Genomic DNA, 21,913 nt, shown 5'->3' with positions numbered 1-21,913 from the left:
CTTTGTGATTTTTGTCTTCATATGTGTAACTTTGCACCCTGAGTTTATTAAGTAATATTTTATTAATTAAAGAGAAGTCAATATGGTATTTTAAATCTGAGGTCAATATAAAATGAACTAAAAAGCATTAAAAGTGTTCAAACATTTATCTTTATTTTCTATGTCTTGATTTCATTCACTAATAATAAATTCTCCTAAAGAAAATGTATTCTCCTGTACTGTGCAGTGAGGTATGCCAAATCATTCTATTTAAAACATGATACATTTCATTAATATGCTTCTTGGCAAACTGCCTGGAGAGGAGAAACAAGTTCTAATTTTTAAATACTCTAGACAGCTTATTATAGCCTAGGCTGAAATACAAAACGAATGCAGGCAGATCAAGTACTTCTGAAATTCAGCATGCACTTTTATATGGTCCTTATTGATTCCAAGAGGTTTATTTGGTTAAACACATAAGCAGAAATAACACTGCTCTTGATAACTGGTTATTTAGGTAAATTTATGTTTTTAAAATAAGTTAGAAGTCTACACTAAATTCAATTTCCTATTGAATTTTATTAAGTATCTACAAGATACCACATATTTGTTTGACCAAATTCTTCCTGCTTTGAGGTGGAGAAGTTTTAGCCATTGAAAACCATGAACTTAGGTGGATGAGTACGTCTAATGGAGAAAGCAGTCATATTAAAATAATTTGTGGGTTTTTTCCTCCTACTTCAGCACTCTCATAACACCATGCTTTTTTATACTCTCCTTTCTTTCATACATGCACGTAAAGAAACATGCAAAATGGGGAAAAAATGGATCATACTGATGAGGGCTTACACTTCTTGGTTTGAAGAATGCAGCAGAATACCACACACTCAAAGCAAATAGATAATTTCTAATTCATAAGAAAATTAGAAATTTTAAGCATAGACTCCTGTTTACCATTAAATTTTTGCAACATATGCAAACAACAATTTGAACATTTAAGTGCTTGATTTTCAGATTTGATTATCTACAATGCCAAAATACTTCAAATGATTACAGGTTTCCCATTTCAACTAATTCTGTTAAGTACCACTAAATATTTTGTAAAATACTTTTTAGGTCCCTAAGCGGGTTACATTTATATTATCTTCTACTATGAGTAATAATGGATAATTATTATCTGTTTATTGCCCAAGAGGAGAATTAGTTCCCAGAAATAAAATCTTGGTTAAATTCTGCTGTACACTACTTCAAGTACAAATTACCCACAACAGATTAAGACTTGGCTTTGTGTATAAGAAAATTTCCTGCTTGAAATTTTGGTAAGACACAACATATGGAAAAAAATAGAGCTCTTAAAGTAACTTGGTAAAATAATTTAGAAAATGAAATGGTGTAAAATGCTGTAACCACAGTATATAAGTAACGTTTCCTCCAATAACCATTAAAGATGCAGTTATAATCAGACTTTCTTTAGCACTCTTATTTTATTCTGTTGTAACGTTACAAAAATGGCTTTCTGCACTAAAACTGTGCACCCCTTGCTCACACCTATTTACTCACACCTTGCTCCTTGTTCAAAAAAGTCTAATGAAAACATGCACACATGCTAATTTATTTGAAGTTGAAATGCACATGCATTTCATTTCTCAGAAACTTAATGGAAACAGTGCCTCAGTGTGCAATGAAGACAGTAATAAAATATTAGTAAGTGGAAAATTGTACTTGTTCAAAATCCACTAACTATTTTACACCTCTATAGAATTATAAACATTTAAGATATGTTCTAACAAGCAAATAGTCCAATAAAATATATGTTTTGGTATCAAAAGGTGTTCCATTAATTTTTTTATTTCTCTTCTCCCTTTTTTGTATAACATGCACAAAACGGAGAAAGAAATTCGGGGGCAGAAACTATGTTCTCACGTTGTTATATATGAAATTTATTTCTGTAAAAGTATTCACATGGGTAACCAGAATTTAAGCTATTATCCTTACCCCAGAATGAGAAAGGTAAACTCAGAGAACTATTCTTTTTTGTCCTTTATTGTCAGGGAAGCTCTACATTCCAGGGAGGAAAACTTGCATGCTTATTTCTTCTTCCGGTGAATTATCTGATTTCCAGTCTCCTGACAGTATTGACTATAGATAAATTATACAAATTTAAAGTTAGGTAGATGAGAGTTCAACACCAAGCTCTTCCATCCTTTACTTATCTGCTTACTAATCCTCAGTTCCTTCACCCACAGAATGGGAACCAGAATAATGCCTTCCTTATGAGCTGACATAAGGCATTCCTGCAAAGGATATACTACAAGATCTGCCACATAGTAAATGCTTAATAAATTTTATTATTATTTTACTGCATGCGGAAAGATGACTTTAAAACATGATGATAAAAACTATATTTCCTGAACATGTACTGTTATGCCAGGCACCATGTGAGTACTTTACATGCATTATCTAACTTGACCCTTACAACATTGTTAACCCATTTCACAGACAAAGCAATTAAGGGAACATTCTCTAGTCCCAAGCATTTCAAATATACTATATTTTTTTTATCTCTTTTGAACTACTCTAGGCTTAAAGAGGAGATTCAGAGAAAAAGACATAGCTTATATCTACATTAAAAATAATAATTTGGTGAGAAATTTCCCTCCATTATGGCAGATATTACCACATTAGACATAGCTTTTTTCCTAATATTTCCATGAATTACAATACTACTAGATGAAATTATATAAATCAATTCATTGTGTTTTTTAAAGATCTATTTCACCCTACATTTTTTAACAGATTTGGAATCTGGAATTTTTGTTCTACTTCTGGCTAATAATCAGTTTGATTTGTTTCTGTTGTATGATTTCAGAGATGATAAATTTGAAGCTTATATCCTCTAACTTCATTCCTTAATAATAATAATAAAAATTTTAAATGTCCAGAAATAAATAGAAATATTTCACAATATACGTACAATAACTATAAATAAGCTAAGTATACATAAGATCTGATCAAGGCCAAAGTTGAAACTCTAATTTTAATATGAACCAAATCTCACATGTGTGAGTATATGTATGTGTGTATAAGGCATGAAGTTTTGTTTGACTTGGAAAATATATGATAAAAGTAAACATTAAATATTTACTTCATCATGTTATATATAGTATGATCATACATCATAGAATGTATACTAATATAGTAACTCTCAGGTTTCTATTCCAAAGAAAGGAAATATTTGAAAAAATTGTGCGATTCACAGAACTTCTTGAAAATGAGAAATCATAAAAGTTTAGTGAGTGAATTAAAATTATAACCCAGTTGTAGAATGCAACAGTCAGATTCACAAAAATGTTTGTACAGATAATCCTCAAACTGCTTAATTCATGAAGAGAGCTCTGAGTATTGAGCATATCTCCAAAGAGCAGGGCTCAACATTAACAGACAATCTGATTTTCAGTATTAATATAAATAGTAACCAGAAAGAAAATTCTAAAATGCAGTCAAAATTTGATAATATTGATAACATTATATAATCAGATATGTGGCTATTGTTAAAATTCTTTTTTTAAAAAAAAGGAAAATTGAAATTTGTGGTGCCATTATTACTCCATTAGTATCATTACAGAAAAACATTTTTAACAAAAATTTTTAATGTTTCTTAATAAAATAAAAATTTTCTAAGATATTTTATAAATAAATATTTTTTCATTCTTAAAAAACAAATCAGATATCAGAGTATATGTCAATATTATTCTCTTAAACTTTCAATTATTGTATCCTTATAGTTAATATGTATGTATGTCCTTTTAGTTTCTCATAGATATAGCATATGTGAAACTAAATACATATGCAATGTATTGTATATGTATTCATATATACAGTCCAATATAGTATATATTTATATATATAGTGAATATATACTCTATAATATGTATTCCATATATCTGAAACTAAAGGGACATAGGCACATCTTAACTATAAGGTTCTGATAATTTAGAGCTTGAAAGAATAATATTGTTATGTAATCTGATATGCATGTATCTTGTAGTTTTTCATATATACCTATTTCTACCATCACATTATTAACAAGGAGAATGGTTCTGCATTGACCAAGGATTCTCACCCAGAAACCCATGGTTCTTTAGATTTTAATGGATGAGACTTGAAAGATTTATAAAATACCCAGTCAATATAAAATTTGTGTGCGATATTTTACACCTCTCTGATGAGTGGCTCTCCAACTTTCCTAAAGGTTAAGAACAACTATTAGAGATAGGAGAAAGTCAATAGAGAAAGAAAGAAATTGAGAGATGATGGAATAGTGGGTGCATGCACCATAGTATGGTGTCTGGTTTTTAAATCCTACCTCTCCCACATGGCTGTGGAATCCTCTTTAGCTTTCTTTATTTTTTGTTTAATTTTAATAACAATTGATGTTTATTAAAATGGAAAATGTTTTGTTAATTATTTGGATTCCAAATCTTGCAATATTTCAAATAAGAACTAATTAATGTAATATTAAATATTGACAATATATTAATAAATTATAACTTATTCATCAAATTACAGGTGACATGAAAACATTAGGGATTCATGTTTTGTTTAAGTCTTTCCTTCCATGTAATTGTTAGGTGAGTAATACTGGATGAACTAGGACTACTACTAATGTTTGACAAATGCTACTAATGTTACACTGTATAAGTGTGACATATTACTTTGTGTATTTTTTGAAAGACCATCGTAAATATTTTAAATGTTCCTTTATTTAAAATTTTAATCCAAAATTATTCAGAGATGACTGTGATACTATGCAGAGTAAACTTCCCAAATAGATTTTATATACACTTGTCAGGTGCTATTGCAAAAAAGGATGATTGAACTCATTAAATGGTTGAACTCAGCAGAATTACATATATCTCATCACAGCTACACAGAATGACCCAAATATCCAGGGATTTAGCAATGTATACAAAGATGGCCATGCCAGTTTCTGAGTCATAGTTTTACAGTTTAGGACATATGATACCTATTTTACATTCAGATCATATTCAGATGATATCTATTTCACCATGCATAATACAAACGTCATCATACATTTTAATCACATACTGAGAAGTTACAGATATAAACTATTTCTATAAATTATGATTAATCATAAAAAGATTGGCTCCACCTTTTGAATTTTCTATTAGTTTATTCAAACAAAGGAGATATATACAGGCACTAGTTATGAATAAAATTCACCAGGAAAATATGACTTGTATTTCAGATATTTGGAGTTTGAATATTATACTCATTGAATCACTGAGTCAATAAAGAAATTTATTTCATGCTCCCGAATAAAACAAATTTAAGATAAATGTGCTAGGTTGGCTCTAGGAACAACTTCAATATTGAAGCAATATTGACTTATACACATAGAGCAATACAGATATATTGCTTTTTGAATCACTTTTAATGTGAGTAATACATATATTTTTAATGTCATTTAAAGTCTTGTTCAGTGAAAAATGGTAACTCTGTTTGACTTGCCTTTTCTGAGTCAATCATTAAACTGTTTAATGAATTAGCTGAGATATAGTAAGAAAAAAAAGTTGTTTAGTTTTGCTTTACTCAATAGAGATACGAGAGTAAGTTCTTTTCAGGTAGTGAGTTGAATGGCCAAAATCACAGTGCCATTTCCTGCTTCACATTGTGCCCACTAAGTAATACAGATTTGGTCACCATGTTCTTAGAATTTTTTTTCAGGGATGTCACGCGCACTGCGGAGGAGCTGAGTAGGTAGGTGCTTGATAGGACTTGGTAGTCTCTCGATAGGATTTCCTTCCACAACAGAGCTGGCTATTGAAGTGCCTCCTGAAGCTTTCACTGAGCAGATAAAGAGCAAATGGATTGACACAAGAACTGCAAAAGCTCAGAACCCGGGCCACTAAGGTGACAATCATGTGGCCTAGAGATGGGTCAATCTCATTATAGTTGAAAGACCTATACATGTAAAGGATGTGATTTGGAAACCAGCAGAAGACAAAGCAACACACAAAGACCAGCACAATTTTGGCCAGGCGTTTCCGTGTTTCCATCTGCAAATATAAGGAAATAGTCCCACTGATTAAAATGGAAACGGAGGCAGACACATTCTAAAACACATCATGGTACAAAGATGTAAAACTTAGCATGCAAATGCATCCAAAATCACAAAAAGAATTTTCCTAGTCAAAGTAATGATCTTAACAATTTGATGAAGCCTATTTTGGTCACTATACTAATTTCACTTTAAAATATTTGACAGTTTATAAATGGGTATGTCTTCATGTTAAAACTGTGATCTTGAAAAATTTCTTATTTTTAACTCTTTTTCTTTTGCTTAAAGTCTTATTGTGATCACTATAAATATAAATCATTTGTTTGTATTAAATCCATTGAATTAATAAACCACAGAATATATTCAAGCTTAGAAAATTTTTAAATCAGACTATTTTAAATAAGAAATACTGACCTATTGAAAAAGGGCATGACTTTCTTAAAACCCTTATCCACAAAAAAAAAAAACCTTGAGATTTAATTTAAACTCCTGACTCTCATAAATCAAAAGAATCTGACATAATTGTCATTTCTATAAACATTACTATGTTAGGCTGTCTAACCTTAAAATAAAAATAAAAACATTTTCTATCTTTTCATAAAATTCACCTCCTATGTTTACTGTTTTATAAGAAGGTCTTCAGGAATGTGATAAACAGACAAAATTCAAATATGGGACATTAATCTTTTTAAATCTCAAAATCATTTTCTAACATCTAGAGTCCAAAGTTTAGCTCACATTTGTTTAATTTGTTTGAATATTTAAATAAGGCAACATGAAAGTGAAAACATAATTTACCAAGATATTTATAGTAGACAACATATTTTCTGAGCTAAAACTATTGGTGGTTAACTAGAATATACCAGAGAAGTCTGGAAAGGTTTAGGATTGAAACAGATCTGACACTGGGGAGTAAGTAGTAGTGAATGGTGACAGTAAACAAAGGTGCAAGTGAAAAGGAATCTAGTTCAAGAAGCAGAATGTGGTGCTCCAGATGTATCCCAGTGGCATAAATTAGGCAACTTGGCCTTATAAATGAGGTGGATGTGAAATTTACATTACTAAACACAGTCCTCCCTAGCAGGTGGAGCATAGGTGCAAGAATTTCACAGCAGTCTATACTTGGAGATTCAAATGTATAGGTAGGCTGTTAGCATTAAGATTACTTCTTGGCAGATGTCAAGCCCAGTTACCCAGCCAGAGTTTATAAGTCCCAATAGGGAAATTCACATACACACACACACACACACACAAAAGTCAGAACTAAGGCCACTGAAAAACAAAAAAGTGGAGGTGGGGACGGTCAGAGGAACTCAACTTTAGAAACCAAAGCAAAAACTCAGATACCCAAACTGAGATACAAATTGGATCACAGAGCTCTGAATAAAAGGATTGTATATAAAGGGAAAAGTACAGTGAGCCTGTAACCCAGACATTTTTGCTTCAATGATGCCAGGTATTGAGGTAATAAATATATTACTTTTTCTAATAATTACTTTAATGACTGGTTATTTTTTAAGCCTTTAAAGCAGATGTGGATCACTGATGTTTATGGACATCAATAAATAGAGGTCACCATCTGCACAGAAATACCTTAACCAGATTTAGTGCCCAAAGCCCCAGCCTGTGCCTCCATCTACAGCCCATCAAATTTTAATCATCTGTGATTCACCTAATTATCATTCAAACTGGGGAGCAGGCACCCATGACCTCCCCGTACCTACAGAACCCTTTGGAAGAAGTTCCTCACTAGGAGTGCACAAATGTACAACTTGAAACTGTCCCATAACTGCAGTATTTCCATCTTTTTGTAGATTAAGGCAGCTGGATTTACCTTATATTAGTACTATGTATTCTTTAGAGAAGAAAAAGTACGTAAGGTGCAGGTCATAGTTTTAAAATTAGTATATAATATTTATTTATCGGAAAAGCTATAAAGTTGAATTAGACCAAGTCCTACTTCAGCACCAGCCCACCTCTGATCACTCTCACTATTGCTCTGCTGCCCTCTGTTCCCAGGCTCTCATTTTGGCATCTTAGCCAAACCTCATCCCCAGACCCCAGCAGTGTCCTGCAGTCTTTTCCTGATGCATCCTTCCCCCAGACTTTCTGTCATCTTCAGTGAGCTAATGGGAGAAGAAAAAATAATTGAATAAATATATACTTACAATGTGAAATTCTTTTCTGGTTTGTTATGTGTTTCTTTGCATAAACATTTGCACATAAAGAAAAGCCACCAGAGACATTAATTTCAAATGAGCCTAGACCCAGATGTCAGATAAGCTGGACCGCAGTGGGCTTTTAGAGCTAAGACATGGCCACATATTAGAGAACCCCCAACATCCCTTCTAGTTCAGGCTAGTGCGTGTCCCAGTGCCCTTCTGACTGTTCTAATCATTCCTGATATTGAAAGCCCATGAAATAGAACTCAAAATAGCACTTACTGCTTCTGACCAGCTTGCCCCCAACACACACACCTACCGAGCTTACCTGTTTTTTGGTATGTTCATTGTATTCTCCCGGAAGATTATGTGCACTTTTAATTAAGGTCCTCGCAATATGATAATAATAAATGCTAATAATAACAAGTGGTATAAGGAAGTAGACCAAGAAGATGAGCACTGAATGAATCTTTGGATGTAATTCATCAGTCTGAGGGTAGGGTATACACGCCGTGAAGCTGCCGTTATCCAAGCCACCAATGTGCGCCACTTGGGAAAACACGGCTTCTGGAACAGCCAACAGCACCGAGACCACCCAGATACCCACGGCCTTCACACAGGTCCACAGCACCGCCCCTGATGTCTGGATATCCATGGGGTTTACAATGGCTCTGTACCTGGGCAGATAATACATTTCAAATTACTCTCTTAAGAAAGAAAAATTAAAAAGAGAAAGGAAAAGAGAGAGAGAGAGATCTTACTAAAAGAGAGGTGCCAACACCCCTTTATCCCCAGGCCATTACGTAGTGTGTGGAATAACTAAGATCCTTGGTGTCCCTCTGTCTACAAGTCATTCCACTGCTTATTAGCACAGAAGACATGAAGAGAAAAGCAAATATTTTAAATTGTCATTTTCCAAATTGCAGTAATTTGCTTACCTCCTTCACAAGTATTTTCTAAATCTACACGTACTACAAGTATCATTGTATACTGAATATTTTTATTTAAATACTTTTATTTCCAAAAAATCTATTACTACTGAAATTGCTATAATATACAATAACCATAAAATATAAAATGTTCACAAAATAGTATTATTAAAATTTACCTGGATACTCCTCTAGAGCTTCTGAGGCTGGGTCTCCTACTTTTTTTTTCCTAAGGACATTAAGAAATCTTAGAGAATAATCCAGACTGGGATTTTCTCCCTAATTCAGTCATAAGGAAGAAAAGAACTGAAATGGAATAACATTCTGTCTTTACAGTTCAAATTTCTTTAATGTCAAGACCTCATGCAGTCTTCTCTCCTCCCACCTAACACCATCGTAGTGGTAAATGAACCACACTCCAGGACACAATGGCTTAAACAATCCAAGCCTCTACACCTCATTCAATTACACATGACTATTAAGCAAGGTAATAAAAATACAAACCGAGCAAAATTGTATGTAAACCTCAAATTACTTATATCTGTCTTTAAAAGTATTTCAGGTTACGGTATACCTAGGAGGTTAACAAGATACAGCAGAAAGCGATTTTAGTCAGACAAGTCTGCACTGCTATCTCATCTCTGATATCCTTTGGAAAATCACTTAAGATCTTTTTCTTCATCTGTAAGGTGGGGATAAAAACACCACCCTCAAAGTTTTGTGATTAGAAAAACTGTATAGAACACCTATTACAATGCCTGGCACCTAGCAGATATTAGCCATGCCATGACCCTGTACCTTCTCCTTATTTACATTTGAATTAGTCTGATATTCTAAAAATTCAGAATATTTCAAGCTACATAACAAGCAGATAAATTCTCCTTCTGAGGTTCTGTAAAGATGCGTCTCATTGCCCACGGGAGAGGAGCAGCCCCCAGCTTCAATACCTTTCCGAGGGGATCCTCTCTTTCTCCTTGACTTGCACCAAGTGTCATTCCCAGACCGTCAACAGGAGAAAGATAGTTCACATTTTCATCTACAGGGTCTTCCCAAGAAACATATAGAAATTAAAGCAAAGCAAGAGCAAGCGGCTTCCACCCCAAATTAAATAAAGTTGCAAGCATAATGCATTTTACCCAGACTTCGCACATGGCAGAACTCAACAGGCATGAGTTCCTTTCTCCTATTCTGCTTAACTGCATGTATTTAAGAAGCTGAATGAATTACAATCAGTAACTAGAATGAGCTATTTTTTCTGCTTTTCTAAACTTTTTATCAGATGAATAAATTCAAAAAGGTTGGTTTGTTTTTAAATCAGAGAGCACTAAGAGTCCTAAAAAGAAAAGTAGAAGTCTCTCATTCCATCTCAGGTCTCACTCCTGAGTTAAAACAAATTTCAAATCATTACTTCCTTATGTCTAAGAAATGTACTTCTGCCATTGTCTCTTGAATTAAATATTATAGACATTAGCTCTTGACATCCAATTATGGTAATTGAAGATTATTTTCTCTTATACTACCTTCATTCCCTTCATTCCTGACTTCCTGATTTAGTAAGATATATTAAATATTTACAAAATAGCCAATACAATATTACTATGGCTAAACAAATATTGCTAACTGCAGAGTTAAGTAGTATATTATGATGATGTTTTCTTTCTTATACACATTTCTGACTTTCCCAGAGTTGCTACTTGGTCATTTTTTTCATTTGCATGGTTTTCCAAGTACCTGAATTTATTTTTTCTCTAAATTTTCTTTTTACCACCTTCATGAATAATTGGAGCCCTGGTGCTTGAATCTCAGTACTATTTCTTTCTTAGTTTTTCACTTTATCAAGCTCATCGTCACCTTTTCTTGGTTTTACTTTCTGAGGTATTTTATTAGCTTTAACTTCCATTCTTCATTCTGAATTTTTATTTCTGCTATCATATTTATAATTCCTAGAAGTTCTTTCTAGTTTTCAAGCCATTTCTTTGCATAGACCTTATTCTTACATTAGGGATGTATATTCTTGTTATGTACCTATGAAACTAAGACAAAAAGGTGTTTAATTTCCTTCTCTTTCTAGAATAGTTCCAAGGTTTTTTTATTTCTTTGATCTCTTTATGCTAGAATCTTGCCTCAAAAGTTATATATTTGCTGCCTTCCAATTCATATTTAAGATCAAATTACCAAAGTCTAACTATAAATTCTTTTGTATGTGGAAGAGGAAGGGAAAGAACAGAGAGATTTGGGGGACTGTTGATCACCACAAATTGGTTGACTAGCCTTCCTTGTTAGTCAGAATCAACAAAGAATATTCTGAATTTTCCTTCATGGATTTAAAAAGGAGGAGAAAAACGTCACTCCCTACCCTCACTCTCACCCCACGCAGAAGCATATGCTATTGCAGAAGCACTACAACTATAAAGGATGTTGGGGAAACTTCAGATAGGAAGGGAAGTTATAACTCTCTCATTCTGATAAGATTGCCAAAGTAGAGCTAGCAACAGATCCAGAATTCTTGGTTTAGAAGTAAGAAGCCTAGTGGGAGCACAGGACATGGATAGAGAAGGCCTTCCAACAGGAATGATTCTTAGCCACCCCCTGCAAGAAAGGGAAAATGGACCTTCCCCTAAATAACATACATGTGGCTGATAGGGGTGGACTACAAATTCTATAAAGCCAGAAATTGTAGTTTAAAACAACAGATTACTGAAGTGTCATTGTTAGTACTAAAACATAGCTTCAAATTGTCAGAGAATAGGTTATACACCAATCAATGTTTTATTTGCATCTTTAAAAGGATAAGAAGCAAAATGTAAAACAGTACAATTCAAATTAACATGAACATGTTTAGTCATGCTTCCTTCAAATAATCGTGAAAAAATTAAGGATGAAACAGTCCCTCAGTGTAAAAACTATCTCATTGAATCTAGTAGTGTTAATAGGTAGGTTTAAAAAGCTGGAACTTTTCTTTCAGATAGTATTGGAAAGATATCCCTAACTGAAAACTAGACAATAGCCAACAAAAAGACTTATAAAGAGAGCATAATCATGATTCACATATTAAATATCAATAAATAGATATGCTTCTTCGTTAATTGCTGTTTTAAATCTTGCTTATCATATCTGTGTACAGTCTAAATTTAATGTGAAGAGATAATTAAATTGAACCATATCACAAAATATATAATGAAAATTAGATCATTTTTAGCTCATACAAATTCATTGCAATATCTCAAAATCCCCATTGACACATCTCTGCAAACCTTTCTAGTTACACTACCCATCCTTTTTTATTTCTTTTTCAGAATTTTATCTATCAGAGACCAACAAGGAGTCTAAATGTGAACAATCTGACAAACAGAAGCAGAGAAGGGTATTGTGGAAGCAAGAGAGAGAGAAAATTTCAAAAAAGAAGTGTAGACCTCTATGTCCAATACTCTAAAAGTAAAGAGAAAACTCCTTGAAACCAGATCCTGTGTCTTGTTCGCTGTTGTATCTAAAGAACATAACACAATCCCTGACCCACAGTAGGTTCTGAATGAATGTTTGTTGAACTAATAAGGAAATGTGGTCTAAGCAACAAGGAGATCACGTATTATGAGCAGTTTTGGTAAGAGAATGGAGGTAGTTGCATAATAGGTCGAGGTGAGAATGGAAGTGGAAGATGAAGACGCAGTCTAGTCTAGTGATATCCAAGCTGGATCAATCTTCAGAATCACCCAGAGAACTGACAAAAGACAGAGAGTATTAGGTTTCTCCCTAGATTTACTGGTGCAGAGTCTCTAGGATGTAAAATGTGAGATTCTGCATTTTGTAAGGTTTTCAAGGGATTCTGAACATAAGCCAGGTTTAGAAACCACCTTTCGAGACGGACTTCCGCGGTGAGCATCTTTCCACAACGTGAGGTTTTCTAGTGCAATGGGTGGAGAGTAACCAGAATCCAGCAGAAGTTTGGTGTTTGAAGATTCAGTTGCCTACCCTTTACAGTATGTCATATCATGTTTCTGTTTTTTAATTTTTATTGGAGTATAGTTGCTTTACAATGTAGTGTTAGTTTCTGCTGTACATGTCACATCATGTTTTAAGAGTATTGATACCCATAGTTTAAAAATGCTTTCACATTATTTGTTTCATTTGATAAAATAATCCTGTGCAGTAAAACTGATTAGTGTACCCATTTTACAGAAAAACTCAATGCGACTAAGGGATTAAATAATGTTCAAATGTTTTAAGAGTATTAATCCACAGCAAAACTTATTCTGAATGAAATTACTAAAATTTTCATTTAAAAATACGTTTTTTCTTACAATAAAATGTCTAATACTGTAAATAACCATTTAAAATTAATGTAAAATGTGGGATGTCACTTTGGAAAAGCTGAAAAATACTGGATCCAATTACAGAAGGGTCAGAAATTTTATTTGTTCTTTCTTCAAAAAAAATCACTTTGTTTTTAACCCATTAAAATGTATGACTTAAATGACACGAATGTTTAATAAGAAGAATGACAATGACAAGTCATGTTGATGAAGGCAACATGTTGGAACTAGCCAGTCTATGGTTAAAAGAATTGAAGGAAGACTATAGAAGGCAGAGAGATCATCTTTATAATTTTACAATAAGCTCATTTTGCTTTCCACTTCAATGCCTGTATCCTGATAATTAACTGCATGTGTGAGTAAATATTGATTTGAATTAATGAGTCATTTGTCATCTGACACATAGGTAATACAGTAGAAGTAGTTACACAGCAACCCACAGTTTTAAAATGCTTTCATATGAATTGTTTAATTTGATAAAATAATTCTGTGCAGTACAACTGATTAGTGTACCCATTTTGCAGAAAAACTCATCAAAACTAAGGGATTAAATGATGTTCAAATGATCACAGAGCCAGTAAGCAGATGACTCAGGATTCACACCTACATCTTGTGACTACAGATTCTATATTTTTTTCAACGATAGCACATTGCAGAGAATATGAAGAATCAAAGCAACTGAAGAATCAAATGCTTTATCTAATCTATCTATTTTTAGACATTTGACCTCCTTGTCCTTTTAAAGTCAATAGTATTTTTAACAGGAAAGACGTTTTTACGGTGGACAAACTAAGCCTCAACAGTGCTAGCAAATAACATTTCATATTTTTTTAAGTTATCTCTAAAAACTGAATTTTCACAGAATCTATATAAATGTCTATAATCAACTCTAGGTTGTCCTTTCATAATCCAAAACTGATTCCTAATGAGATGTTTTATGTTTGGTTCTCTCAGAAAATGTGGTCCTTTTCCAAAAATTAATTTGAATTAAATCACAATCATTAAAGTTTTAATTTTCAAAAGAGTTCCCCCAAATCTCCACAAATAATAAAAGAAAGTAGAGAAGAAGGTCTACATTGGAAGTTGAAAAAATATTCTTAATGAAAATCTCCATAAGAAAAAATAAAAACTTAATGACAAATAGATGAATCAAGGGAAGTGCTAGGAAGAAGTAAAAGTTTAGTGTTTATTTTTGCTCCCCATGAAGACCTATGAATAACTGAAAATGGAAACTACTGCCCAGAACCTTAATAAATCAGTAGTGTTCATGAGGAGTAGGTTATGGCTCTAATGACATTTAATATTTTGTGTCAATAATTAAAACAATGAGTTAAGAAACAGCTCATTAAGTTTGAAGCCAGCAATATCTTAATATTTAGGGCATGGATTGAAACTGAAAATAACCTTGGTCAAATGGAAATAAATAAGGATAAAAGAACAGAAAATAACAGCAAGCAATAAAAAGGGAAATTTAATGAAGACTTATGTCCTTTTGAATAGAAAATAAATGAATTTTCCAAATGCCAGGTTGTCAGTACATTTGGGATGTAGGTGGGGTTCTCCAAAGAGCTGAAGATAATCTAACGGTTACATAAAATATTGTTTAAACCTATACGTTGATTCAAAAGTAAAAATAATAATGCACTGAAAATATACAAGTATAGCATATTACTATTTATCTTGTGCTAAATATTGGATAAACTCTTTCCAGAAGAAAATCCTCTACACTTCATATCAGCATCAATTTTTCCAAAAATGCAATTAATAAACAAATAAGGACTAACTAAAAACTTTTAACTAAGAACTTGTTAAGAATGAGCAAATAAAAAATGCAATTAAAATTATTAAAGGCCTTGGAAATTGGTCAAACCCTCCTGAGCAATCAGTAATTGGAAGGACCAGAGTAAACTGTTATTTTGGGTTTTGAAACACGCAAGTGGGAACTGTACTGCTTGTGACAACTAACAATAAGGAAAGTGTTGAACTTCACTCTCTGACCTCATGGCTCAGCCAGAACAGATGTCATTACTTAAATGCATCGCTACAGGCAAAAGACTGAAAGGTATATCTTAGAAGGGCCTTGTTTCCAGAGAGAAGTAGGCAAATAGAACCAGCATAAATGGTTAAATGAGAGACTTGTCTGAGATGTGGTCACGTGGAACAGTGCGACGGGCAGAGCAGTGATGCAATGCACTGAGCGGCCCCACCAGTTACTAGTGTCCCTTCTCTTCTTTGGGTCTCTCTCTGCTCAGTATTCAAGGAGACAATAGGATCCTATCTTAGGTCCCTCACCTCTACAGTTAAAGACATTATTCTTATTTTGCAAATGGGGAAAATGTTGCCTTATGGGCATGAGTTTTGTGCTGTTTTATCATTTTTTTCCAACTAGAACATTTGGACATAACAGATGCAGGACTAGCACCAAGATGCCATAACCCCCAACCTGGTGTGTTTCTTCCTTATTTATAGTGTCCCAAAGGTTTCAGATTGAGCTGGATAAATAATCTTCAGAAACTGTAAAGTAATATATAAATTATGGCAATAGTGGGAATATTGTGAGAATTATACAGCATCTCTCCCACTCAATATGTGAGATTCCTTCTAAGGAGACAGGAAAGGGAAATATTCTAGAAGTACTTGAGACTAATGAGGAAAAGAAATCTGATTTATTGAAGATTTATTCAGTTTATTTTTCAAATTAAAAACTAGTACATTGTGCAGATTACAATTCATCCTGTCTCTATGGTTATGTAAAAATAACAACTGAGCACTTGTTATGCAAAACAAATTTTCCTTTTCGAATTGGCAGCTAGAAAGCTCTCAGACAAATGGATGGGTCAAATTTTGTCAAAGTATGGGTCACCTTATATTTTTCACCTTTTATTTTCCCTATATCTGGTTTTCCTCCCTTTTTTTATTCCTATTGTATGTTGTTTGTATCTTTATTTTTAAACTGCCTTAAATTCTTTTGGAACAAGTTGAAAATAAATAAGTCACCATTCTGTTAACATGGGTTATCTGTAGGGTGAGTGCAAGTGATTTTCTTGGGTATGTATGGTCAATCAGAACTCTCCCCAAAAGAGCTTAGAAGCACACTCTGAGCACCAATCTCAGAATCCACTGAGAGGCAAGGCCTTCTCAGGGTACTGTCCAGGGCTATGGACCAAAGCAGAAAGCATCTCCAATCACGGCCAGGTGGTTAATCAGATCTGAGCTTCAGTCAGGAGTTTTGGTGAGAAACCAGCAAACAGATAACGGCACTCCCTCTCACCACTGGACAGAGACTGATGAAAAAACTTCATAAGTGCTAGGGAGTGTTAGACCTAGGGGCCACATTTGATATGTTTCAATACTTTAATAAATAATTATACCAAAGAAAACTGTTTGCATAGGTATAATATCCAAATAATGTTAACAATTCAAGGTTCACAGTTAAGGGAACTAGCTCAGTTGTGGAATTAAATAAGATTATCCTAACTAGCAAACAAAAGCTTGAAATTATAAATACATGAGCACATTAGATTTGGTGCACTATTATTTTTGCATTTAATCCAACATTGGCTGTTTAGTGTCAGAAAAACAACATAACCTGGTACATTAAATTAATATTAATTTCATTTTCATTGTCTTACAGATTTTTAAAATTTAACTTAGAAATGCATTTTAGTTAACAGTTTTATAAAAAGCAAAATAAGAAGTTGATACTTAGTTTTACCTTTGTAAATATATAAAATTAAAAGTTTATAATTTAGCTCTAGGAATCTGTGAAAATTTTTTCCTGTAAAGGAAAAAGGAGAAATTCTTAAAAGTTCCTTGCATTTTAATTACGGGTTTTTAGACACCAAAAGGTCTTCAGGAATCAAAGAAATAATATTCTAAGTTTGGAAATACAGCTATTATAATAGATAATGAAGGAGATATGAAAATGGCAACCATAAGAAAAGTAGGGCTTATAAGGACCCTCCTACACGGTATCACAGCACACATGTCCCAACAGTAGGGGGTGGGAATGTGTGTGTGTAAGTGTGTGTGTGTAAAACTGTTAGAAACATGATACGACAGAGAATATGCAAATACTTTTAGGCAGCTATTTAATGTAAGCAAGAAAAAGAAGTATATTTTCAAAATAGTAATAAAAAATTCACCAAGATAAAAGTAAAAATTAACTTAGAGCACCACTATCACCATTTCAGATCATTCACTGTCTCTCCTCCTCCCATTCTCGTTATGATAAGCCTCTGAGGCACATCTACAGGGGACACAAATGATCTTTCCTAAGGATGTATCAGCTGAAGCTCCTCAAAAAAGTATGGAATGTCAAGAATTAATAATCACAATTACCAAAAAGTGTCACCTGTACCACCCTTTGGCCATATCAAACAAGGTGATTCAAACCTCAAGATAGATTCACAAATATTGTGTTTGTTTCAAGTCTCTACTGTCCAGTAGTGCTGTCATCAATCTTATGTAACATTTAAGTCTCCACTTCACATTGTGATATGCTTTCCAAAATCTAATTATCTTCCTGTTTCTTTCTCTACATTATTGTAATTCTGTCTCTAAACTCTCTACCTTTATTTTCTTAGGCAAAGATATTTAAGCCATCACACGAACATAGGATATTTGGTTTAAGAAACAATTGAATTTGTTGTTTAAAACCTCTAATAGGAAGTTTTTGTGGGTCTTTGCTTTTACTTTTCCATTGCTACAACTACTTTATTTTAAATTCAAGGTGTTTCTTTTATTTGCAGCTGCATTTTACAAGATTCTTTCATCCTATTGAATCTAATGAATCAGCTTTTGCAATCATTTTTCTGTTTTTACTCTGGGGTGCTTTGTTTTAAACTTAACTTTTCAGTCTGCCATTAAATAAGAAAAGCCATCAGGAATTTCTTATACCTGGGAAAGTAATAATGCGGCTTAATGGTACAGAGTCCAGGTTTTGAATTGGGTTCAGATGATGTCTCCATCACTGTGAGATCATGAAAATGTTGCTTAATTTCAAGCCTTAGTTTTCTTCACTTTAAAATGGTAATAATTATAGTGCTTGTTTCATAGTGTTGTGAGGATAAAAAACTCACACAAAAGAATTTAGCACAGTACTAAGTGCAATTAGTCTTATACTTGTTTCCAAATCCACAAGAAATCAAAACGTTTAGTGAGATGAAGTGTGAGATTAAGCACTAATCAACACTTGATTACTATGTTCTAGAAGAAAAATAGAAGTGTAGACAACATATAACAAAACATTTCCAAACAATTTTAAGTGAATATTGGAATGTAATGTGTAATTTCATCACTAGTAATTCCAGTTCCTTGATTTAAATTTCCAAAATGCACACTGAGAGGCAAGAGTAGGCTCTGGACCAAGTAGAAGACACAACCCACCTTTCTTTATCATTGTTATTAAAGTATCCGTGCTGTGTTTACGAAGTACGTGATACACATAAACTGAAAAAGTCAGTAAATATAGAAATAGCATTTTATCTGACCTTGGTAAGAGCCAATTTACCAATCTCCATGAAAATAGGTTGAGAAAAGTAGTATGAAATAAACTCAAGCCCTGGGTCTTGCTACGAATATCACCTTTAAAAATGAAAGCATAATGAGAATAATTTTAACTATTATAGTGATAGCTCTTCATTAAGTTTTATTCTAATCATCAAATAGAATTTTTTTAACTTTCTAATTAAAATGGGCCCCATAAAGAAGGGCAACTAAACTAAAAAGTCACATTTTAATTATGGAATACAAAAAAACTTTTTAAAAGATAATAGAAATTGTGTCATAGAAACAAAATGAGGTGCATAACTTACCCAAAGTCACCCGTTTTTGTAGGACTGTGGTTTTAGAAAGAATATTACAGGAACTAAAAAGTCAATAGTATTCAGTTTAAAAAGACAATTGCTCTCGACTCCATTCCATTGTCTTTCCTTCAATGAAGATTAACTCCTCAATGCCAAAGTGAAGTAAGGGTATTATTGCAAATACCAGGAAATTTAGATGGACTCATTTTTCATTAATAATTTAATATGTAAATTAAAGAGGAGGGCCATGAACACCATCTTAATCGTCCAAGTTAAATTGTTTAAATCGCTTAAGCCAACACCGCACCGCTAAAGGAATTAGACCAGGACTCCATACAATGATGCCTAATTATACATTTCCCCCCACCCCCATCCAGACATCTCGTCTGCTGAAATGCCCAAAATCATGATTATAGACAGCCTGGGATAGTGGCACTGGATCAAGAGTCAGCAGGACTGGATTCTCCTCTCAGCTCTGCCAGGGGAACTTACATTCCCTGGGCTTCAATATCCTCACCTGAAAAATAACACATTTGAACTAGTTGATCTACAAGGTAGCAGAATAGATATTTCCCACCCTTATAATACGTGGAAAGCAGACTTGATGTCAAAGATGTATTTTTACAGCACTGTTTTAATGCTAAAATTTAGTACCTACCTGTTTGTGGAAAAAATATATATATATCACTAGACCTGAGGTATTAAAACAAGAAGAATGTATAAAGTCATGTCTGAAGAACATGTACTAGTCTAGTTGTTTTTGCTTCAAATAAATAGCAGAATTTAGTTAGTAAGTGTAAATGATGTTTCTCCTTATTTGAAAAAAAAAATCAAAATCAAACATTTCCCTAATATTAAGACAGACAGTCTTACCTATCAGGTTATTAAACTACCAAATAAGGAAAAATGCACCTCTAAGCTTTTAGGGACATACAAAAAGCTTCTACAAGATTGTTGCACATTCATTCTATAGCTTTTCTGTGAAATGGATAATAAAGATTCCTAGAGTGTGTGGAGGGCAGGGGAAGGCTAGGCTATGCAATTTTAAAACTACTTTTAAACTAATGCAATTTTAATTATTTTTAAAATAATGATTTTCTTATATATTTTTCAAGCGTCACATCAGTCAATTTTAACTCCTTTTACTCTAATTCCCAGATACAGTCTCTCTCTTCTCCCTTCCTCCTCCCAGCCCTTCCTTTCTCCCTCCTCTCCCCAGGTACACTCCCTGCCCCTCTCTACTGCTTTTCTAGGCCACCCACCGTTACCTATGCCCTTACCTGTCGGCGCTGAGGGCAGTGAGAGTGAACACGGACACCCCCACGGAGGTGAGCTGGATCACCGGGATGAGTTTGCAGCCCACCTTCCCGAACATCCACTCGTCAAAGAAGTAGCGGGAAGCATCCACAGGGACGCAGGTGAGCAGCAGCAGCGCGTCCCCAGCGGCCAGGTTAGAGATGAAGATGTTGGGGACGCTCCTCATGGCGCTGTTGGTGATGAAGATCCTCACCAGCAGGATATTGCCCAGCAAGCCCACTGTGATGATGAGCAGGTAGAGGGACGGGATCACGCAGCGGATCACGAACTCCGCAGTGGTCCCGTCCGGGGCGGGTAGGAAATCCCTTTCGGAGACCTCTGGAACGAAACCGCTCTGATTCACGCCCGCGGTCCAGGAGAGGTTGGAAAGAGACTCGGGGGGCATGGTCTCTTTCCCAGGAGAGTCCGCTGGAGTTTTCACGCACCCAGGTGCCCTGAAAAGTGCAACGCACTCTTGGGCTCAATGGATTTCCCTCTTGCCAAGTTCACCTCCCGCGGGGATCGCGTCACACACCGCCTTGTCCCGAAGAGGACCGGGCCGGGTGAGAAGGCTGTCCGCAGGCTCCAGCCCTTCACCTTTAGAAGGGGCACGCACATTGGCTCCTGCTGGCTCCGAATTTAAAAAATAAAAAAAAGAAGTTGAGTCTTTGTTCCAGTCCTCAATGGTTTGTTCTCGCTTATGGATAGCGGAGAACAGCCTTTCTGTGAACAAAGATTTATCCCTCTGGAATTAATTAAAATACCTGCCAGACCTTTCTCGGGGAGGGGAGGACGTCATCCTGTCGCTGTCCAGCGAACCGCCGCTGAAAAGCTAGGAGCTAGCTTGGGGCGGCTGGCACTTTGCTGGTCCCACAGCTTTGCTCTTGTTTCTGCAGTTCCTGCTGTACTGTGTCGGATTGGAGGGGCTCTCTCGCACACTGCCTCCCTATATAGATCTATTCTTACCCGCCTCCGAGTAGGAGGCGCCCCAGACAGAAGTCTGTGAACCTCTGAAGATTTGGGGGCTGAGCTGGTGAGTCCCTGAGGCTCTCGCACTGAAGTTAGGAAAGAAAAGGAGTGACAAAAGAGGAGGTAAATGAATGGAATTCCCTCCCTACTTTTCTTCCTTGATCCACTTTTCTCACCCCAAGTATAGAAACTTTCCTACTGCTGGCATATTATTTTTTAACTTACAGTTTATTGAAATATAGCATGCATAAGGCACACAGTTCTTAAATGTAAGTTCAGTCTAACCATCATTCAGAATCTACAATCTAACCACTATCCCCTAATGTCACCACTATTCATTCTGCCTTTTATAATCTAAAGTTAGTTTGCCTGCTTTTGA

The 21,913-nt window shown here is 34.5% G+C and overlaps 1 protein-coding gene across 1 annotated transcript; it reads right to left on the bottom strand.

Annotated features, from left to right (window-relative positions):
- Window positions 1-5,646: 5,646 nt before the first annotated feature.
- NMBR (neuromedin B receptor) lies at window positions 5,647-20,971 on the bottom strand. The gene is given in 4 exon segments (XM_068551383.1): window positions 5,647-5,781; window positions 5,784-6,059; window positions 8,552-8,900; window positions 20,550-20,971. Coding segments are annotated over 4 exon segments (1,182 nt in total).
- Between the last annotated feature and the right edge of the window lie 942 nt (window positions 20,972-21,913).

The sequence above is a fragment of the Eschrichtius robustus genome, chromosome 9, assembly GCF_028021215.1.
Source record: "Eschrichtius robustus isolate mEscRob2 chromosome 9, mEscRob2.pri, whole genome shotgun sequence".
In the NCBI taxonomy this organism is placed as follows: domain Eukaryota; kingdom Metazoa; phylum Chordata; class Mammalia; order Artiodactyla; family Eschrichtiidae; genus Eschrichtius; species Eschrichtius robustus.
This window is presented reverse-complemented; position numbering and strand designations above follow the sequence as displayed.